A 17,290-nucleotide genomic window follows, 5' to 3' on the forward strand; every position below is an offset into this window, starting at 1 on the left:
GACGTTTTCTGAACAATTCTTCATTATGACTGAATGTTTTGTAGTGTAACATCCAATTGTACCTATAGAACATTGTTCTATGTGAATTCCTTTGATTGTACTCATATAGACTGTTTCTTCAATCCTGAAGATGGAAATGTGTGTTCTAATGTTGTAGAATTGATATACCTGAATGTCTGAACATTCTCCTGGTCCTGAAATTGTCTGAAGCAGTTCTTTGCTTTTGAATACCTTCCTGTACTGAATAGAATCGACTGTGTATGCATATGTCTGTGTCTTTCTATCACTGTCAATGTATCTCCATGCCTGATGCTTATTCTGAAGCAGTATCATTGTATTCTCAATGTATATACACTTTTCCTTACTCAATGTGCTGATTTCTGTCTTTCAATGCATGATGTAGCCTTCTAACTTAATAGAATACCTGTGTGAATCGTTTAGATTGAAATATTTCTCAGTATCCAAGAGTAGTCGTATTTTATAGTCCAGTAATGCTTGATAGATTGTCCTGCTTGTGCAGTTTACTATTTGCATTGTGTTGTAAACCATAATACTATCTGGCTGGTTATATTCCAATTGTCTAACATTCTCAGGTCCTTTCCTGATGTCCTGGTACACATTCCTATTGTCTGTGAACAACCTGTATTTCTTAAGAGTGTTGTTTTGATTTGTGGCTCTAAGAATTGGTAGTAGTAGCTCTGAAGTGTCCATGTATGCATTGCCTTGTGCCTGTAGCATCTTAGATTCCTTGAAACAATGGTTGTATGCATGTTTCCTAGTCCTTTCCATGTGCCATACATATCCATAGTCTTGTAGAATCCTTTCTACACTGTATGCCTGTGTCCATTGTTTGTTCTTGAACTACTGTTCAAGCTATTCTTATGCTTACTACACTCAATATGTGGCTTTGAACTGTGTAGTTTACTGTGCTCTGAATTGATATTGTTCTCACTAATACCACTAGTGTATGCCTTGCCTGGGACTGCTTTCAATTGTGAAGTATTGCTATGGGATTGTTTGTTCCTTTTATTTTTGCAAGGGATACTCTGATGTCCTGAAAAACTTGGTATTTCTATTTGAGACCACATATATCCAGGTATTTTACTTTCTTTCTTATTCCTGGACCTGGCTAGGGTGTTGTATCTGTTGTAGTACTCCTGTACATTGCTCCTGTGCAATGTGTAGTCAATATCTACCATGTATGAGGTTAAACACTCAATTTTGTAGGTGTATGCTTGGTTTTTGCTCTCTGGATCAAGTACTGATCCTTGTAGTTCCAATATGTGTTCACTTTTGCTATCCTCAAAGTACTGTTCTGTTGATGTGATGTCCGTTTCGCTTGGATAGTCTGAATTGATTTCACAATCGTATTGAATGCCTGGCAGTTCCAGTTTTTGTTCCATTCCTTGTGCTTTACATATTCCTTTCACTTTGCACTTTCCTTTTGCTTTCTGTGAATGCAATCGTTTGTCTGGACTCTTGAGTGTTTCTTCTACACTCTTAGATTGATAGTTATGATCTCTACTGTCTGTTGGCACTATGGCATGTCTGGCTTTTGTTCTGTAGCCTGCCTGAAGCGTTTCATACTTTTCTGTTGCTATACTATTGAGTCTGCTCTTGTTTGATGAAGGAGTTGCTTTCTCCTCTTCCTGATACATTCTATCAAACTTGTATGTTCTCTTATTCAAATCTTCAATGTCTATTGAACTGTGGAATGGGCTGACATGTCCTATGTCTATCTCAATCACTCTGGCTCTTGCAATGTGTCTGAAGGTCTTACTTGCCTTCTGGAAATCTTGTTCCTCATCAAATCTCTGTAGTCTCAATGCCTGGCTCTCCTGGCCTTGTCTGTTACTCTTGTCCTTTGAGTCCTGGCTGCTTTCTTTGCTGCCCAAAAGGGTATTAGATGTCTTATTGCCCTCTACATTGCTGTTGTCAATGTGTTTCTGTTCTGAAGTAAGTGTGCTCACTGGATACTTATCCACACTCTTACTGATACTGACTATATGCACAATGTACTCCTTGTATTGGCTGGCAAATTCCTCAATGCTTGCTGTTAGCTCTCTATATTGACTTGGTGAATCCTCAAACCAAATTGCCTGTCCTCTATTGAGTGAATCCTCAAACTTGGTAGCCTGAAATCAATCAAGCAAATCCTCAAGCTCAGTTGCCTGTACTCAGTGAGTTGAATCCTCAAACCCAACCTTCTGTACTCAATTGGACGAATCCTTGAATCCAATCACCTGTTCATCCTGAACTCAACTGTCTGAATCCTCAAGAACAATTGCCTGAGTGTTTCCACTCTCTGTACCTTTGTTTGCTATTTCTTTGAGCCCAGTAGTGTCAATACTTGCTAGTGTCTGCTCTACAGTATGCATTTGTCTAACTATATGTGCTGGTACAGTTACATGCCTTAGTTCTACATTATTAGTATGTACTAGTTCATCAGGGTGCCTCCAGCCTTGTGTAGACAAGGACTTATCACCTGGTATAGGTTCATCAGGTTGCCTCCAGCCTACAAGGGACAAGGACTTACATCCTAGCATGTTAGTATCAATATCTGGACTTGGGTACCCTCTGGGAATCGTCAGTCAAGGCTTGGCAGCCACATTGTAATCAATATTCAATGGATAATCTTGTTGTCCATTGCCTGTAAACTCAATACACACCTGTTTGTTCCTTTTCACTGTCACAGATGCTTGGTCCTCAACCCATCCAATCAATGCAAACCTCCAGCATATCCAGTGCTGGTCCATATCAATATGTGATAATGTGTTCCAGAAGCATTCCACAGTGTTCTGAAGCATTATGAACCTACTAGGGGCCAATCCAGTAAGTAGTCTCTGTTTCTACTCGAAAATTGTAACTTTACTTACTAAAAATTCCTGATGGGTACTAGACAACAAGGGAGACCTAGGGTTGATCAGACCCTTTGGTTCCTCAGTGTCTAGCAAGGGGTTTCAGTGCTAGGTGGGTACAGTCAAAAATATGTAAGGAAACTCACTGTTCCTCACAAGAGAATTCTAATTGCTCTTAGTTCACTCAACTACTGACTGGGATAACCTAGTACTCAAGCAAGGGGTTAGGGGAAAAGAATCCCCTTTACCCAGCAGTCAATACTGTCTTTTATAGGGGTATACACATGTAGATACATGAGGAGGAAGTGTAACTAACTATAATGAGAATATATGTGCTTGTGGGTCCTACTGTACAATGATCTGACACAATCAGTAATGTAGTAGTAATAAAATACAAACCAGTAAATCAAATCCTTACATAGACTAATAGTCAAACTGAGTAAGTTAATCAGGAGATCAAACTCTATCTCTAAATGTTTATTAATCATTAGTAGTTAGACTGGTCTAAATAGTTAGCTCTAACAGAATTTGTACATAATAACTAGTAACACTCTATAACAGGACAGTCTCTGTTCTTTCTTAACTATAAGAGACATTCATACTAGAGGACAGTTTCAAACTAGAACAGTAGTTCTGAATCTGTAACAGACTTTACAGAACAAATATACAAGACTAGAGAGGACACACAAGCTCTTTTAGAGAAGATAGTATAGGTTATAAAGTAGAACTATAATTAGAAGAGATTTACAGCTGAGAATTACCAGCCTAGTAACAAAGTTATACTAGAAGCTACTAATCTGACTATAGATTACTTAATGAAGAAGTTGAACAATAAGTACTTTAGACTCTTTGTTATTAAAAAGAAGGTTAGTACCTCTGTCTACAAACTTCAACTTCTAACTGTCAGTGACAGTGTAGAGGGGACCTGAAGGCTCAGCAAGGGGACCCAGGCTACAACTATCCTACACAACAGAAATATAGAACACAGGCACTGGAACATAGTCAGAACTTGTAGAACAGGCAGAGAGAGAGAGTGAGACAAGAGTAGAGTATATAGAATGAGCCTAAGAGTACAGGACTACCTGGAGTAGACAAGATCAAGACTACAGGACTAGTCTGATCTTGTACACCTATATATACTAAACTACACAAGAGTACTCAGGGAGTATGAGCTACTAAGAATGATAAGCCACAAAGAATGAAAGAAAGGAATGTCAAAGATAAAGGTACAAAGAATGAAGGGATAGACAAAGGGTAAGAGACTATAGAATGAACAGAGAATGAAGGAGTGGTCAAAGGAATGGAATGATAAAGTAAGGAAGGGTAGTAGTAAGAGTCAGCACACATATAGTCTATAGACAGTGCCTTCAAGGGACAGAAGTCCTGAGTTCCAGTACAGAAGGGTACAGAACCCTCAGAACTGAAGGTAAGAGAGTAGAGAATTGTAACATTACCCCCCCTCTAAAACCAATTGTCCTAATTGGTGAACATTGGGCTCAGTTAGTGGCTCAGGCATAGGTTGGAACAGTAAGGCTTAGAAATCTGTAAGGCTGAGTTTGTACAGAGCACCAGGATGAAGCTGATAGAAGTCTCAAATTGCCTTAGAAGCATGAGTGAGGTTCTCAGCAGGTTCCCAAGTATACTCCTCAACTGGGTACCCTTTCTAGTGAACAAGGAATTTGAGTTTTCTGTACAGCAGCTTAGTATCTACTATGTACTCTACTTTGTATTCTGGTTCAGAACCAATAAGTTCTGGTAGAGACAGTAGGGGTCTTTGTTGTGAAGGAAAACCCAGATTGTAGTACTGAGACAGTAGAACCTTGTTGAACACTGAGTGTATGTGCTTCCATGTTGCTAGAAGTTGGAGTTTGTAGACAGAGGCACTGACCTTCTTTTCAATAACAAAGGGTCTGAAGCACTTATTGTCTAACTTCTTTATTAGACAATCTGTGGTTAGGTTAGTGGCTTCTAGCATAACTTTGTCACTAGGCTGGTAATCCTTGGCTGCAGACCTCTTCCAATCATAGTTCTGCTTCATAACCTGTACTACCTTTTCTAAAAGAGCTTGTACATCCTCCCTGGTTCTGTGTATCTGTTCTGCAAAGTCTGTTGTAGATTCAGAACTACTATTCTGGTTTAGAACTGTCCCCTAGTACAGATGTCTCTCATGATTGAGGAAGAACAGGGATTGTCCTGTTGTAGAGTGTTGCTAGTTATTGTGTACAAATTCTGCCAGAGCTAGCCATTCAGACCAATCCAATTGCTAATGATTAATGAACATTCAGAGGTAGAGCTCAATCTCCTAATTGACTTACTCAGTTTGACTGTCAGTCTGTAAGTGATAGGTAGTAGAAGGGTTCCCTTGAATTCTGAGAAGCACATATAAGTCCTGTATGAATTTTGACTTGAATTACAGTCCACAATCATGAATGAGCTTCTGAGGGAGTCTGTGTAACTAGAAGATGTGATCTTAATAAATGTGTGCTATACCTTCAGAAGTGAGTTCTGTTTAGGTTGGAACTGTATGGACTTGCTTAGAGAATCAGTTAACAATCATACAGATAGTGTTGTAACCCTAAGACTTGGGTAGTTTACTGATCAGGTCTACTAAGACTTCTTCCCAAGAGTGATCCAGGATTCAATACAGATGTAGGGGAGCCTGAACCCTTGTCTGGTAGGCCTTAGTCTGTTAGCATGTATCACAACCAGTCACATACTTCAGGATTTCTCTCTACATTCTAGGCCACCAGTAGTTCTAAGTGATGAGTTCCTGCATTTTGTGTTGGCCTAGATGTCCTACAGTCAGATTGTTGTGATAAGCTCAGACAATGTCCTCCTACAGCTTCCAATCCTTCAGAATGTACAGTCAGCCTTCCTAGTAAACCTGTCTATCCTCATCCTCCTCCCAATCCCTTGCCTGCTTCTCTAACTGCTTTACTATGACCTGGTCCTATGTGTGTCTCAGAGCTTACTGTATACAGGTGACAAAGTCAACATTCTCAGATTTGAGTTAGATCTCTCAGATTGTCTTGGACACAAAATAGGAATTGTCTAGGAGAACAAGATTTTTGTTATCATTCTCCCCCCTTTTATGACCTACTTGTCTTAAGAGTAAATCAGCTTTCATCATTTGTGTTCTGGGTTTGTGAGTCAGTACAAAGTCAAAGTCCTACAGTTCTAACATTCAGCAGGCTTAATAGTAGTTGAGCTTCTAGAGTGCCTGGAAGTACTGGAGATTAAGGTGATTACTCTAAATCTTAAACTTCTGTACAGTACTGAGGAGATATTAACACTACTCTTCTAGGGAACAGACAATTGTAAGGAGTTCCTTATTATAGATAGGGTAGTTCTGTTCTGTTACAGAGAGGGATTCTGATTAGAACACTATCAGACACTACTTTCTGTCAATAAACTAGGATAGTACTACTCTATTTACAAAGTCAGAAGAGTTGGCTTTGACTCAGAACTTGTCTACAACTGTCAGAACTACTAATACAGACTTGCTAGTAATGGCCTGCTTTAGGGACTCAAATGCAGACTACTACTACTCCTCCCATTACTAAGGAACATCTTTGCTGGTGAGATTGTGAAGGGGCCAGGCAATGGTACTAAAGTCTTGAATGAAGTGTTAGTAGTAGTTTGCAAACCCAAGGAATGCTTGGACCTGTTTCAGGTTCTGAGGTTGTAACCAGTTCTGAACTGTAGTTACCTTTGCTGGATCCATACAGACCTCTCCTCCACTGATTACAAAGCCTAGATAATCTACTGACTCCTGTGTAAAAGAGTACTTTGCTTCTCAGAGGAACAGTTTATTATCTTAGAGCTGTTGTAGAACCACTCAGATTAGTCAGTAATAGTGCTCAACTGTCTGGGTGAAGATCAGAATGTTATTCAGATACACACTAACATGCTCTGAGTCAATCAGATCTGTAAGAATGTGATTCATAAATGACTAGAATGTTGTAGGCAAATTGGTTAGTCTAAAGAACATTATGGTTGGTTTGTACAATCTATAATTGGTTTAGAACACAGCCTTCTACTCATCTCTGTCTTGAATCTGAATATTATTGTATCCCTATTAAATGTCCAACTTAGTGAAAACCCTGAATGTATGTGTCTTATCAATAAGCTCCTGAATCAGGGGGAGCAGGTACTTGTTTTTGACAGTACCCTCATTAAGACAATAATAATCCTAGACTAGGTAGAGCTTCCCATCTTTCTTTTTGACAAAGAAGAAAGGGGAGGCTATAGAGGACTTTGAGGGTTGGATCTGACTGTTCCAAAGATTTTCCTAAAGGAACTTGTCAAGCACCTCCTACTTGTCTCTGTTGAGTAGGTAGACCTTACAATCCTTAGGTTGGAAACTCTTAGTCAATTCAATTGTATAGTTCTAGAGACAGTGTTCAGGAAGCTGGTCAAATTCCTCTTCACTGAAGACTTTAGGGAACTCTCAGACAAAATCTGGCAGGCTGGGTCTGTGTACATTCTAGAGTAGAGTTGTTCCAAGAGGGTTCTGGACTGGTTCTGTCTCTGACATCCTTCAGATTGACTCTATTCTGCCTTGACTAGAATATGTATCCACATATCTATCCTAGTCAAAGAAGAACAACCAGTCACCTTTATTAGAACTGTTAGTAATATTAGAAGTGTCTACATCCACTTGGAACAGTAGTGTAAGGTAGCTGTAAGACTTGGGACACTAATCAAACACAAGTATCTGTTCTAACTAGTCAATAGTAGGGTTGTGAGCCTTAAGCCATTTGAATCTAATGAAGACATCTGTCTTTCCAAGGTTAGTGACTCTGAACTCAATACTTTCCTTGTGATCCTGAATGGTCATCCATAGTTGGACAAACTTAGTGATTTGACCATTCTAGTTCAGGGTTCTGTCTACATTGTATACTAGGATTGGAAGTAGAATGTATTAAGTAGGGAGGTGGTGTTCCTACACAAAGGCCTTATTAATGTATGAACTAGTACATTCACTGTCTACCAGAGCTGTTGTTTGAATCTGGAGGGATCCTGAGAAGGGAGCCAAGAGGACAGGGACCTGGAGCTAGTGCCTAGAACATTCTCAGATAAACTACTACTTGTTCTGAAGGGAATGTACAGCTTGCACAGCCTTATTGTCCAAGAGGGTGAGTATATGTACTAACATTTCCTTATTAACCTCTCTCTTTTGACAAGGACAGACTCATGTCCTTAGCTGTGAACTCAGTTGAGGCCATCCCTGCTTGATACTACAGACAAACTACTAAGTAGTAAACAGGGCTGAGTAATGTTCCAAATGTTCTGAGATCTTGGAACACAGAAGTAGTAGGTCAGATTGTGTAGATTTAGACTCAGATAAAGTACAAAGAGAAGAATCAAAAGAATCAGAAGAAATAGGAGAACTATCTACTTTTGTTTTCAACTTTTTTCTTTCTAATAAATAATTTTGTTGGTTTATTTTTTCTACTTTTTCTGCTTTTTCTACTTTTCTTACTTTATTTACTTCTAATCCTACAGTATCCATTGAATCAAAAGTGGCCATTAAAAAATCCAAGTCATAGCTCTTCAGTACTACATTCACTGTTAGGCCTCTACAAAATCCTAGAGTACATAGTCAGGGTCTGAGAGTTCTGAGGTGACTTCTGGATTTGTAGAAAAGGCTTCTTACTACAAATCCTACTTGTTACTCATCATCACTCTAATGACCTGACAAATATACTGTTGCTTCTGTAGGCAGTCCTTAATTTAGTGCCCTGACTTTCTGTAGGCAAAGTATGCTCCTTACTTTTAGGCTTCTCTAATGTTCATTAGAACAGATTGATCACAAATTACAGGCAGATTGATTTGAGGGCTTAGAACTGTCAGAGCTGGATGCATGTGTAAGCATTCTGTACAGACTTGACACATCTGAGTTGTAGCTTGGTTGAAGGAGATAGTGTATGTCTTCCACTCAGTATAGGTGACTAGTTCTAGTATCATTCTGAGAATCTTATCAACCAGTTCCAGGTGAAGAGCTTTTTCAAGCATTCTGATGAGGACATTATTAAACCTGAGTATGAATCCTGCCTTCTGGGCCAAGATATTGAATTCCTGAAAGAAGGCATTGGCAGAATGTTTGCCCTGTTATAGAGATACAAGCTTGTTCTACACATTGTACTTCTTATTCAGATTAATGAAGGAAGTACAGAGCTGCCTTATGAATTCTAAGTATGACTCATTGTTCTAAAGTCAGATCAGGCTTCTGATCCAATGACCTTCAATCCAGTTCTGGGCCCAGGTGGCTGTGTTGCCTTCCTTCATGAAGGAGAGGACAAATAGGACACAATCAAGATCTAAGGATAGATTAGTTAAAGTAGCAGTCACATATAGTTCAACTTGGTGCTAGAAGTCCTTAAAGTGCTACCTATTAAAGTCTGAAGGGTAGGCTACATACACTTTCTTTCTAGAACAGGTTGCAACTTCTGGAACAATTGGAACAGGTTCTAAAGGGGCTAAGGGCATGTGGTTGGTAAAGGCCTCTTAGATAGAGGTCTGTACATATTGAGCTAGCTCTGCTTGTAACTACTGATCTGGCAGGACAGTAGGGGTAGTAGTCAGCATAGTAGGGTCCATGTTTATACTACAAAGGAGTCAACACTAAACTAAAAGGGGTAATGAATAGAAGAAGGGTGGTAAAAGTTTAAAAGGGTTTAGAAAGTTTAAAATTTAAAAATGTAAAAGGGTCAGGACAAAGGAAAGAGATTGACACAACAGTGAGTACTAATGCCTGAAATGTAGGAGAGTTGTAGGGTGGTAATAGGTAGTCTTGATCTGATGTCAGTAACAGTGTAGAGGGGACCTAAAGGCTCAGTAAGGGGACCCAGGCTACAACTATCCTACACAACAGAAATATGGAATGCAAGCACTAGAATGTAGTCAGAACTTACAGAACAGGCAGAGAGAGAGAGTAAGACAAGAGTAGAGTATATAGAATGAGCCTAAGAGTACAGGACTACCTGGAGTAGACAAGATCAAGACTACAGGACTAGTCTGATCTTGTACACCTATATATACTAAACTACACAAGAGTACTCAGGGAGTATGAGCTACTAAGAATGATAAGCCACAAAGAATGAAAGAAAGGAATGTCAAAGATAAAGGTACAAAGAATAAAGGGATAGACAAAGAGTAAGAGACTATAGAATGAACAGAGAATGAAGGAGTGGTCAAAGGAATGGAATGATGAAGTAAGGAAGGGTAGTAGTAAGAGTCAGCATACATATAGTCTATAGACAGTGCCTCTGAGGGACAGAAGTCCTGAGTTCTGGTACAGAAGGGTGCAGAACCCTTAGAACTGAAGGTAAGAGAGTGGAGAATTGTAACACTAACAATATAGAGACACATACACTTAGTGTTTAACAAGGTTCTGTTGTCTTAGTACTATAATCTGAGTTTTCCTTTACAATAAAGACCCTTACTACCTTTACTAGAACTTATTAGTTCTGAACCAGAATACAAAGTAGAGTATGTAGTAAATACTAAGCTAGTATACAGAAAGCTTAAGTTCCTTATTTACTAGAAAGGATACTTAGTTGAAGAACACACTTAGGAACCTGTTAAGAATCTCATCTATACTACTAAGACAATTTAAGACTTCTATCAACTTTATTCAGGTACTCTGTACTAACTCTACTTTATAGATTTCTAAACCTTACTATTCTGACCTATACCTGAGCTATTAACTAAGTCCAATGTTTACCAATCAGAACAATTGGTTTTAGAGAGAGAGTAATGTTATAGTTCTCTACTCTTACACTTTCAGTTCTAAGAGTTCTACACTCTTCTATACTAGAACTTAGAACTTCTGTCTCTTAAGAGTACTGTTTATAAACTATATGTGTACTAACTCTTACTACTACCCCTCCTTACTTTATCATTCTGTTTCTTTGACTACTCCTTCATTCTTTGTTTATTCTATAATCTCTTACCCTTTGTCTATCCCTTTATTCTTTGTATCTTTATCTTTGACCTTCCTTTCTTTCATTCTTAGTAGCTCATACTCTCTAAGTACTCTTGTGTAGTTTAGTATATATAGGTGTACAAGATCAGACTGGTCCTGTAGTCTTAATCTCATCTACTCTAGGTAGTCCTGTACTCTTAGGCTTACTCTATATACTCTACTCTTGTCTTACTCTCTCTTTATGTTTGTTCTGTAAGTTCTAACTATGTTCTAGTACTTGTATTCTGTATTTCTGTTGTGTAGGATAGTTGTAGCCTGGGTCCCCTTACTGAGCCTTCAGGTCCCCTCTATACTATTACTGACAGTATTTACTTATTATTTACTTATCTACTGTCTACATATATTATACTTGTTTTGTATGTTTATATTAAATATGATTGTATTTTCTATTATAATAGTGAGTATTTAAAGAATAAGTGATAAGATAATATAACATTCAATGTAGAAGTCTGATCAGATACTAGATACAGCTCATCTTGAAACTTGAGACACTTACTAAAAAGTGCAAAACAGCCAAAGCTTACATAAGCTAGCCCAGATGATTATGGCAATAGGGATCTGCAGTATTATGTATTATACACATACACATGATTGTATGTAGTCTAGAAGTCCCAAATATACACATGTATTTCTATTTGTGTATGTGTATTTCAAAATGAAAAATTTGCTGTATATGGCTTATATAGCTTATACAGCTTATACACTAATTTCAAAATCTAATTTGGGTCTGTAATATTTGCTATATTTCTAGTATATTTTTTATTGTTCTACACCCTTATATAACTTATACAACCTATTATAAGTTATACTATTACAGTAGAATTTATTTTCAGTTGTATACAATACTATAGAGTACATCTCTAGGTTATGACTATTAGTCACATGATTTTTGTCAAGCAAGTATTGAAGGCTACTGTTAGTGTTTTGAAGAAAAATATTATATTTTGTCTATTTAATACATTATTTTTCGTATACGCCGTATACGGGGTATCCGTATTGTATAGAGGTCTTGGTGTGTCCGTATACGCACATACTTATACGCGCGTATGCGTATGTAAGTCGTATTATACGCATACGCGCGGAACCCTACATGGCAACAGACGCGGAGCACGCATGGCAGCTCAGTGAGGAAGATACGCAGATGTCATGCTTTGTGGCTGTCACATCATATCACATCATATCGCTATCTCGATGAGGGTTTGTACTGCACATCCGGGTGTATTCAAAGGGTTCAATGGGTAGGCCGTACACACTTCACTTGTGTAAAGGGCTGAGTTGATTATAGCTTTGCGGGATTGGACCACTTAGGCTTGCATTTCTGATGATAAGGTTGATAGAGCAATGAGAATACAGTTCTTGGAGTTCACACGCCACGGGGGAAACTCACCTCGACGAACGCTTTAAGGCCTTCCTATATTCCAAGAAAGAGCAAACACAAGAAAGAATCAGCAAGATCAATCACGCACGGAACATGGATCAATAGCAATGTAAACTGTAAATAATCCCGGCCGTATGTCCTTCTTCCTCTGCCGGAATGACGACATCGACATATGATGCGACTTAGCACAAGTTCCGGAGAGTTCTCTTCTGAGAATCGGAAACATACATGTACATACCTTTATGTTCTCTCCAGCATAATGACGCACACTCTCAGCGGAGAGCGCGTGTTTGACCATAGCTTCATCGACATCACCGTGCTGCCAAGCGAGGATTATTCCGCGCTTGGTACTCTAGGGTGAGCAGTCACAGATGATCGCATTTGCCCAGTTAAGAGCCCCTGGTATTACTTGCTCCTTCGGTACGATCTTGTTAACACTTTCGATGGTGATTCGTCCGCCCATCCGATAAGCCGATTTCGTATTTCGTTTCACGTATCCATGGCATGGTCGGGACAAAGGAAAGCGAGACGGAAGCCAGATAAGCATCAAAGCCAATTATTAGCTCGGAGATCGTCTCAGATAGGAACGTTGCACAAAAGGACATTGCAATAGATAGAAGTGGAGAAATATACTTAAACGGGAGGAGAGTAGAAAAAAGAAAGGAGTAATACGCACATGCCGAAACGGGAATATGCTTCCTGAACCGTGACCGTCCGGCCGAATAACATCATCTCGGAGGCAAGCTAGCCGGATGGAAGCACCGAGTTTGGTAAACGGAGCACAAAAGAGCGTGACGTCAGCGAGGACGCGTGATTCAAAACACAGGACAAAAACGGATATGCAAATGTTGTAGCGAATTCTAGTGTTCAGAGTGACATGCATCAATATAGTAAAACAACTCACCCGACGACCAGCTGTAGCAACGAGCCGCGGAATGCCTACATAAAGACGAAGGGACAATCAGTGTTCGTGAAGATTGCGGTTTCGAAAATACAGAAGGCCAGGATTAAGGGGTCAAACGAACGAAGTTGTTGAACTGTTCTTCTTCAGACAAATTTGACACGCTTCTGTGATCATGCCTTAAGCAATCACCGCGGAGCTATAAATCAGTCTGGAGCATATAACATGCAAGCGGTAAGTAAGAAGGAAAAAAGTAGTAACAAAGTACGAGAAAAGATATGAACTCCGGACTCCAACATCGGAAATATGTAGAAGGCGCGTGACAAAAGTCAGAAAGAAGCATTACGTACCCCCAGCAGCAGGGACTACGCCAACCTTGACCTCTGGCAGTCCAAAGGTAGCATCGTCCGCTGCGATCACGAGGTCGCAATTCAAAAGCATCTCTACCCCACCGCCGAAAGCGCCGCCGACTACCGCGGCGATGAGAGGCTTGCATGAGGCCGTGCGACGCAAAAGGCCTCCGAATCCATGAGTCAAAGCTACGATCCCTTCAGGGCTGTGTCGATTCGTTTTTACATCGGAATCGGACGTCTCCTTCTCCCAACTAACGTAAGGATCAAAGCGAGAATGTTGTACATCAGTTGTGCGATGCAAGTCCCCGTCGACCCATCAGGTTCCAGGAGATTTCAAGAAGTCAAGGATGATTTAGTTAATCATGATTGTGATACACGAGCAGTGTATGCAGCACAGTATCCACGAAAGAATTATACCCGTGTTGTGTGAAATGTGCGATGATAATGTTTGAATGTGAGGATCATAGATGAGAGCAGGCGGCAGGTGGCGCGAGCACATGTTGTGCCGGAAATTGTTATCATGGCCAAATATACGGATCGGTACAAACGGCACATATAGCAAGGCCGAGTCACCGCAATGTGGTACAGAATGAGGGTCCGACAGCATGCATGCACCCAGCACCCATGCGTAAAGGGCACCAAAGCCACAGTTGTGTGTTGGGGAAATTCGTACGCAATAGACCGTCATAGCGCCAAACTCCATGACCCACAGAGACAGCGATAAGAAGGAGGGAAGCCTAAGTCAGTAAAGCAGTTCACAAAATCGCACATGAAGTTCGCCGTGCTGTTCATGCTTCGCAACATCTTTTTGTTCCCGAACATTTAGAGGTGACCTCGGCGGGCGCTCCGTGACAGGTCATCGAAGTCATCGAAGCCATGCCAAAACGGAATTAAACCATTTCGTGCAAGTCGGAAGACGGGAGAAGAAACGAGTCGAACTCACGCCTTTAGGTCGACACCTGCACAAAAGACACGGCCGTTGCCTGTAATAATCGCAACCCTAGATAGTAGAAAGAAAAGGTATTCAGCTTTACATTATATGAAAGAATAACTGTGCGGTGAACTAATAGTAAGCAAATTTATAGGACAATGTATCGTCATGGAACTGTGGTGAGCATTAACACGATCTAGTCGTGACATGTCAAGGGATAAACTCTGGGAGTTTCTTTTTCTTTAGAGCCCGTCAGAGAATATTGATAATGTCTATGCGACATCGTGTTCCTTTGCGCAGCACAGTACAATTTGCAAAGAAAACGCGAATCCCGCGATCGCAGATATACATAAAACAAACGTGACTGAAAGTCGATTCTTCATGTTTGAGGTGCCAACACCCGTCTAACAATATTCGTTAAAAAGGAAATAACAAAGTACTCACCAAAGACTGGGCTGGGCATCAAACCAAGCAAGAGTTCGTCCAATGTCCTCCTCAAGTGTCGTCGACATTGCATTCCGTGCAGCTGGACGATTGAGCGTTAGTTGCATAACGTGTTCCGCGGGAAAAGCAACAATCAACTCATTTGAAGTTGTCGGCAGAGGTGGCTCAAAAGCCAACGTCATAACAGGTTTGTTGGAGGACATTTAGCTCGTTTATTTGTTTGATGATTGAGTGACTGGCTGAATGGCGGACTGCTGGATCGTTTGAACCTGACGATTGGAGTGGGTGAGTGATTCAGCGGCGTTTTCTTTCGTGACGAACTTACAATTTATGTGTATGATCGAGACGAAGGTTCCTGTGTCGGAGATATCAAAGCGTCAGCGACGGAGTCCATCATTACCGAAAAATTCGGATGCATAGTGAAGCCGACCGGGCTCTCAACCCGCCGAGCGCAATAAAATAAGAAACTCGAGAACTAATAAGAAAACAGGGGACCAGGACAATTGTATACTGTACACGTTCACAAAAACGTGCCTAACAACAATATTAAAATATAACTCTTTGTCCCACGTGTAAATGATCGTACTGTCATTCTCCCACGGTTGTTACTGTCGTTTTCATAAATATTGTCACACGCGCGATTCGTGATTTTCGTCACACTAAGTACACTCAAATACAAAATCTATCATAACTCAACTAATACTTAACCAAATTACATGATCTAAGTTGTAAAAATTATACTTTTAAAGTGTCTTTCATATTCCAGAAAAAATAAAGTAAAATGAGTAAAATTTGAGTAAGATACAACACAATTTGTGAGTTTTCCCTATATTTCATGTATATAAGTTTTCCTGGTTCTAAAACTGATTGTACAATACTATAAACTGGTCTAAATGAAGAATATAACTTTAATGTTAATTTACATATTGAATCCTAACTAGGATACAGAATACACATATAAGTATAATACATATTTAAGTTTGTTAAAATTGAGCATTTTCCCCTAACCTCTCTACACTCAGAGAAAGTTCTTCTAAGTATTATTTATGTTTGTAAATTTATTATAAACAAAATATATTATATATAAGTACTTTTATAAGTTATAGTAAAGTTATATAAGTTAGAGAAGTACTATTAAAGTAGTATATAGAATAATGACTTTCTACTTCATTTAGATTAGAAATCCATACTAAGTCTATTAAAACTGTTTGAAACTAGTTTAATTTATTTGGAATGAATTTACAAACATGAATAATACTCAGAAGAACTTTCCCTGAGTGTAGAGAGGTTGGAGGAAAATACTCAATTTTAGTAAACTTAAATATATATTATACTTATATGTGTATTCTGTATCCTAGTTAGGATTCAATATGTAAATTAACATTAAAGTTATATTCTTCATTTAAACTAGTTTATAGTATTGTATAATTAGTTTTAGGGCTAGGAAAACTTATATACATGAAATATAGGGAAAACTCACAAATTGTATTGTATCTTACTCAAATTTTACTCATTTTACTTTATTTTTTCTAGAATATGAAAGACACTTTAAAAGTATAATTTTTACAACTTAAATCATATAATTTGGTTAAGTATTAGTTGAGTTATAATAGATTTTGTATTTGAGTATATTTAGTATAACAAAAATTACAAATTATACATAATTGTATTATTTTTACATTTAAACCCTGAGTCCTACAACTCTTTTTAGGTTAGCTCCAACTAGCCACTCACAAATCAACTTGAATTTTACTAAGTCAAAATAATATTATTTTTCTAAGAAAATATATATTCCCTTCCTCCAAGCCTAACTAACACTCAACTCAACACCTAAATCTAACAATCTAAACTGAACCTAAACCTAATTGGGTAGGCAGAGCCCCTCCAAACCCTCTCCTAACTTCTTAGTCTGTAAAGTAGTATACAAGTATTATGTAAGTGGCTAGTCAGGGTTGTTCTAAAAAAAGCTGTAAGACTCAGGGTTCAGATACAGAAAGTTAAGACTAATTGTATGTATAACAATATTTATAAAAATGATAGTAATACTATTACTGTCTTTTTTATAAGTATTGTCATACTTGATAATTCATTATTTTTTGTTACAAAAGTAAACAAAACAAAAAAATAGTTATTTCTCACTCAATTCTGTACAGAATTCAGTGATTATTTAATGTAAATTTATGTTTTTTAAATATACTTCAAATAGACACTTTAATTATTAAATTTGAGCAAGATTTGACTGAGTTATAGTGAAAATACATTGTTTTTCATGTTTTCTTAATATTTGAATTTTCATTCCTTTAAAACTCAACATATAAGCTTGGAAAACAGTTTATTATAGTTACATACATTAGTACTTAATAAATATACCTAATTTACTATGAATTATGTACTTGTTCTGTTTAACTAAGGAGAGACTAAAATGTGTAAAACTA

The 17,290-nt window shown here is 38.6% G+C and overlaps 1 protein-coding gene across 1 annotated transcript; it reads right to left on the bottom strand.

Annotated features, from left to right (window-relative positions):
- Positions 1-11,971: 11,971 nt before the first annotated feature.
- Positions 11,972-15,442, bottom strand: FOMMEDRAFT_23041 (ClpP/crotonase). The gene is made up of 10 exons (XM_007270290.1): positions 15,426-15,442; positions 15,181-15,210; positions 14,856-15,124; positions 14,424-14,480; positions 13,478-13,731; positions 13,131-13,165; positions 12,903-12,970; positions 12,465-12,576; positions 12,236-12,259; positions 11,972-12,166 (listed from the first exon to the last, which is right to left on the bottom strand). The coding sequence occupies exons 3-10, from the start codon at positions 15,056-15,058 to the stop codon at positions 12,128-12,130; spliced, it is 792 nt and encodes a 263-aa protein (XP_007270352.1). The 5' UTR covers positions 15,059-15,124; positions 15,181-15,210; positions 15,426-15,442; the 3' UTR covers positions 11,972-12,127.
- Between the last annotated feature and the right edge of the window lie 1,848 nt (positions 15,443-17,290).

This window comes from Fomitiporia mediterranea, assembly GCF_000271605.1.
Source record: "Fomitiporia mediterranea MF3/22 unplaced genomic scaffold FOMMEscaffold_13, whole genome shotgun sequence".
NCBI classification, from domain to species: Eukaryota; Fungi; Basidiomycota; class Agaricomycetes; order Hymenochaetales; family Hymenochaetaceae; genus Fomitiporia; species Fomitiporia mediterranea.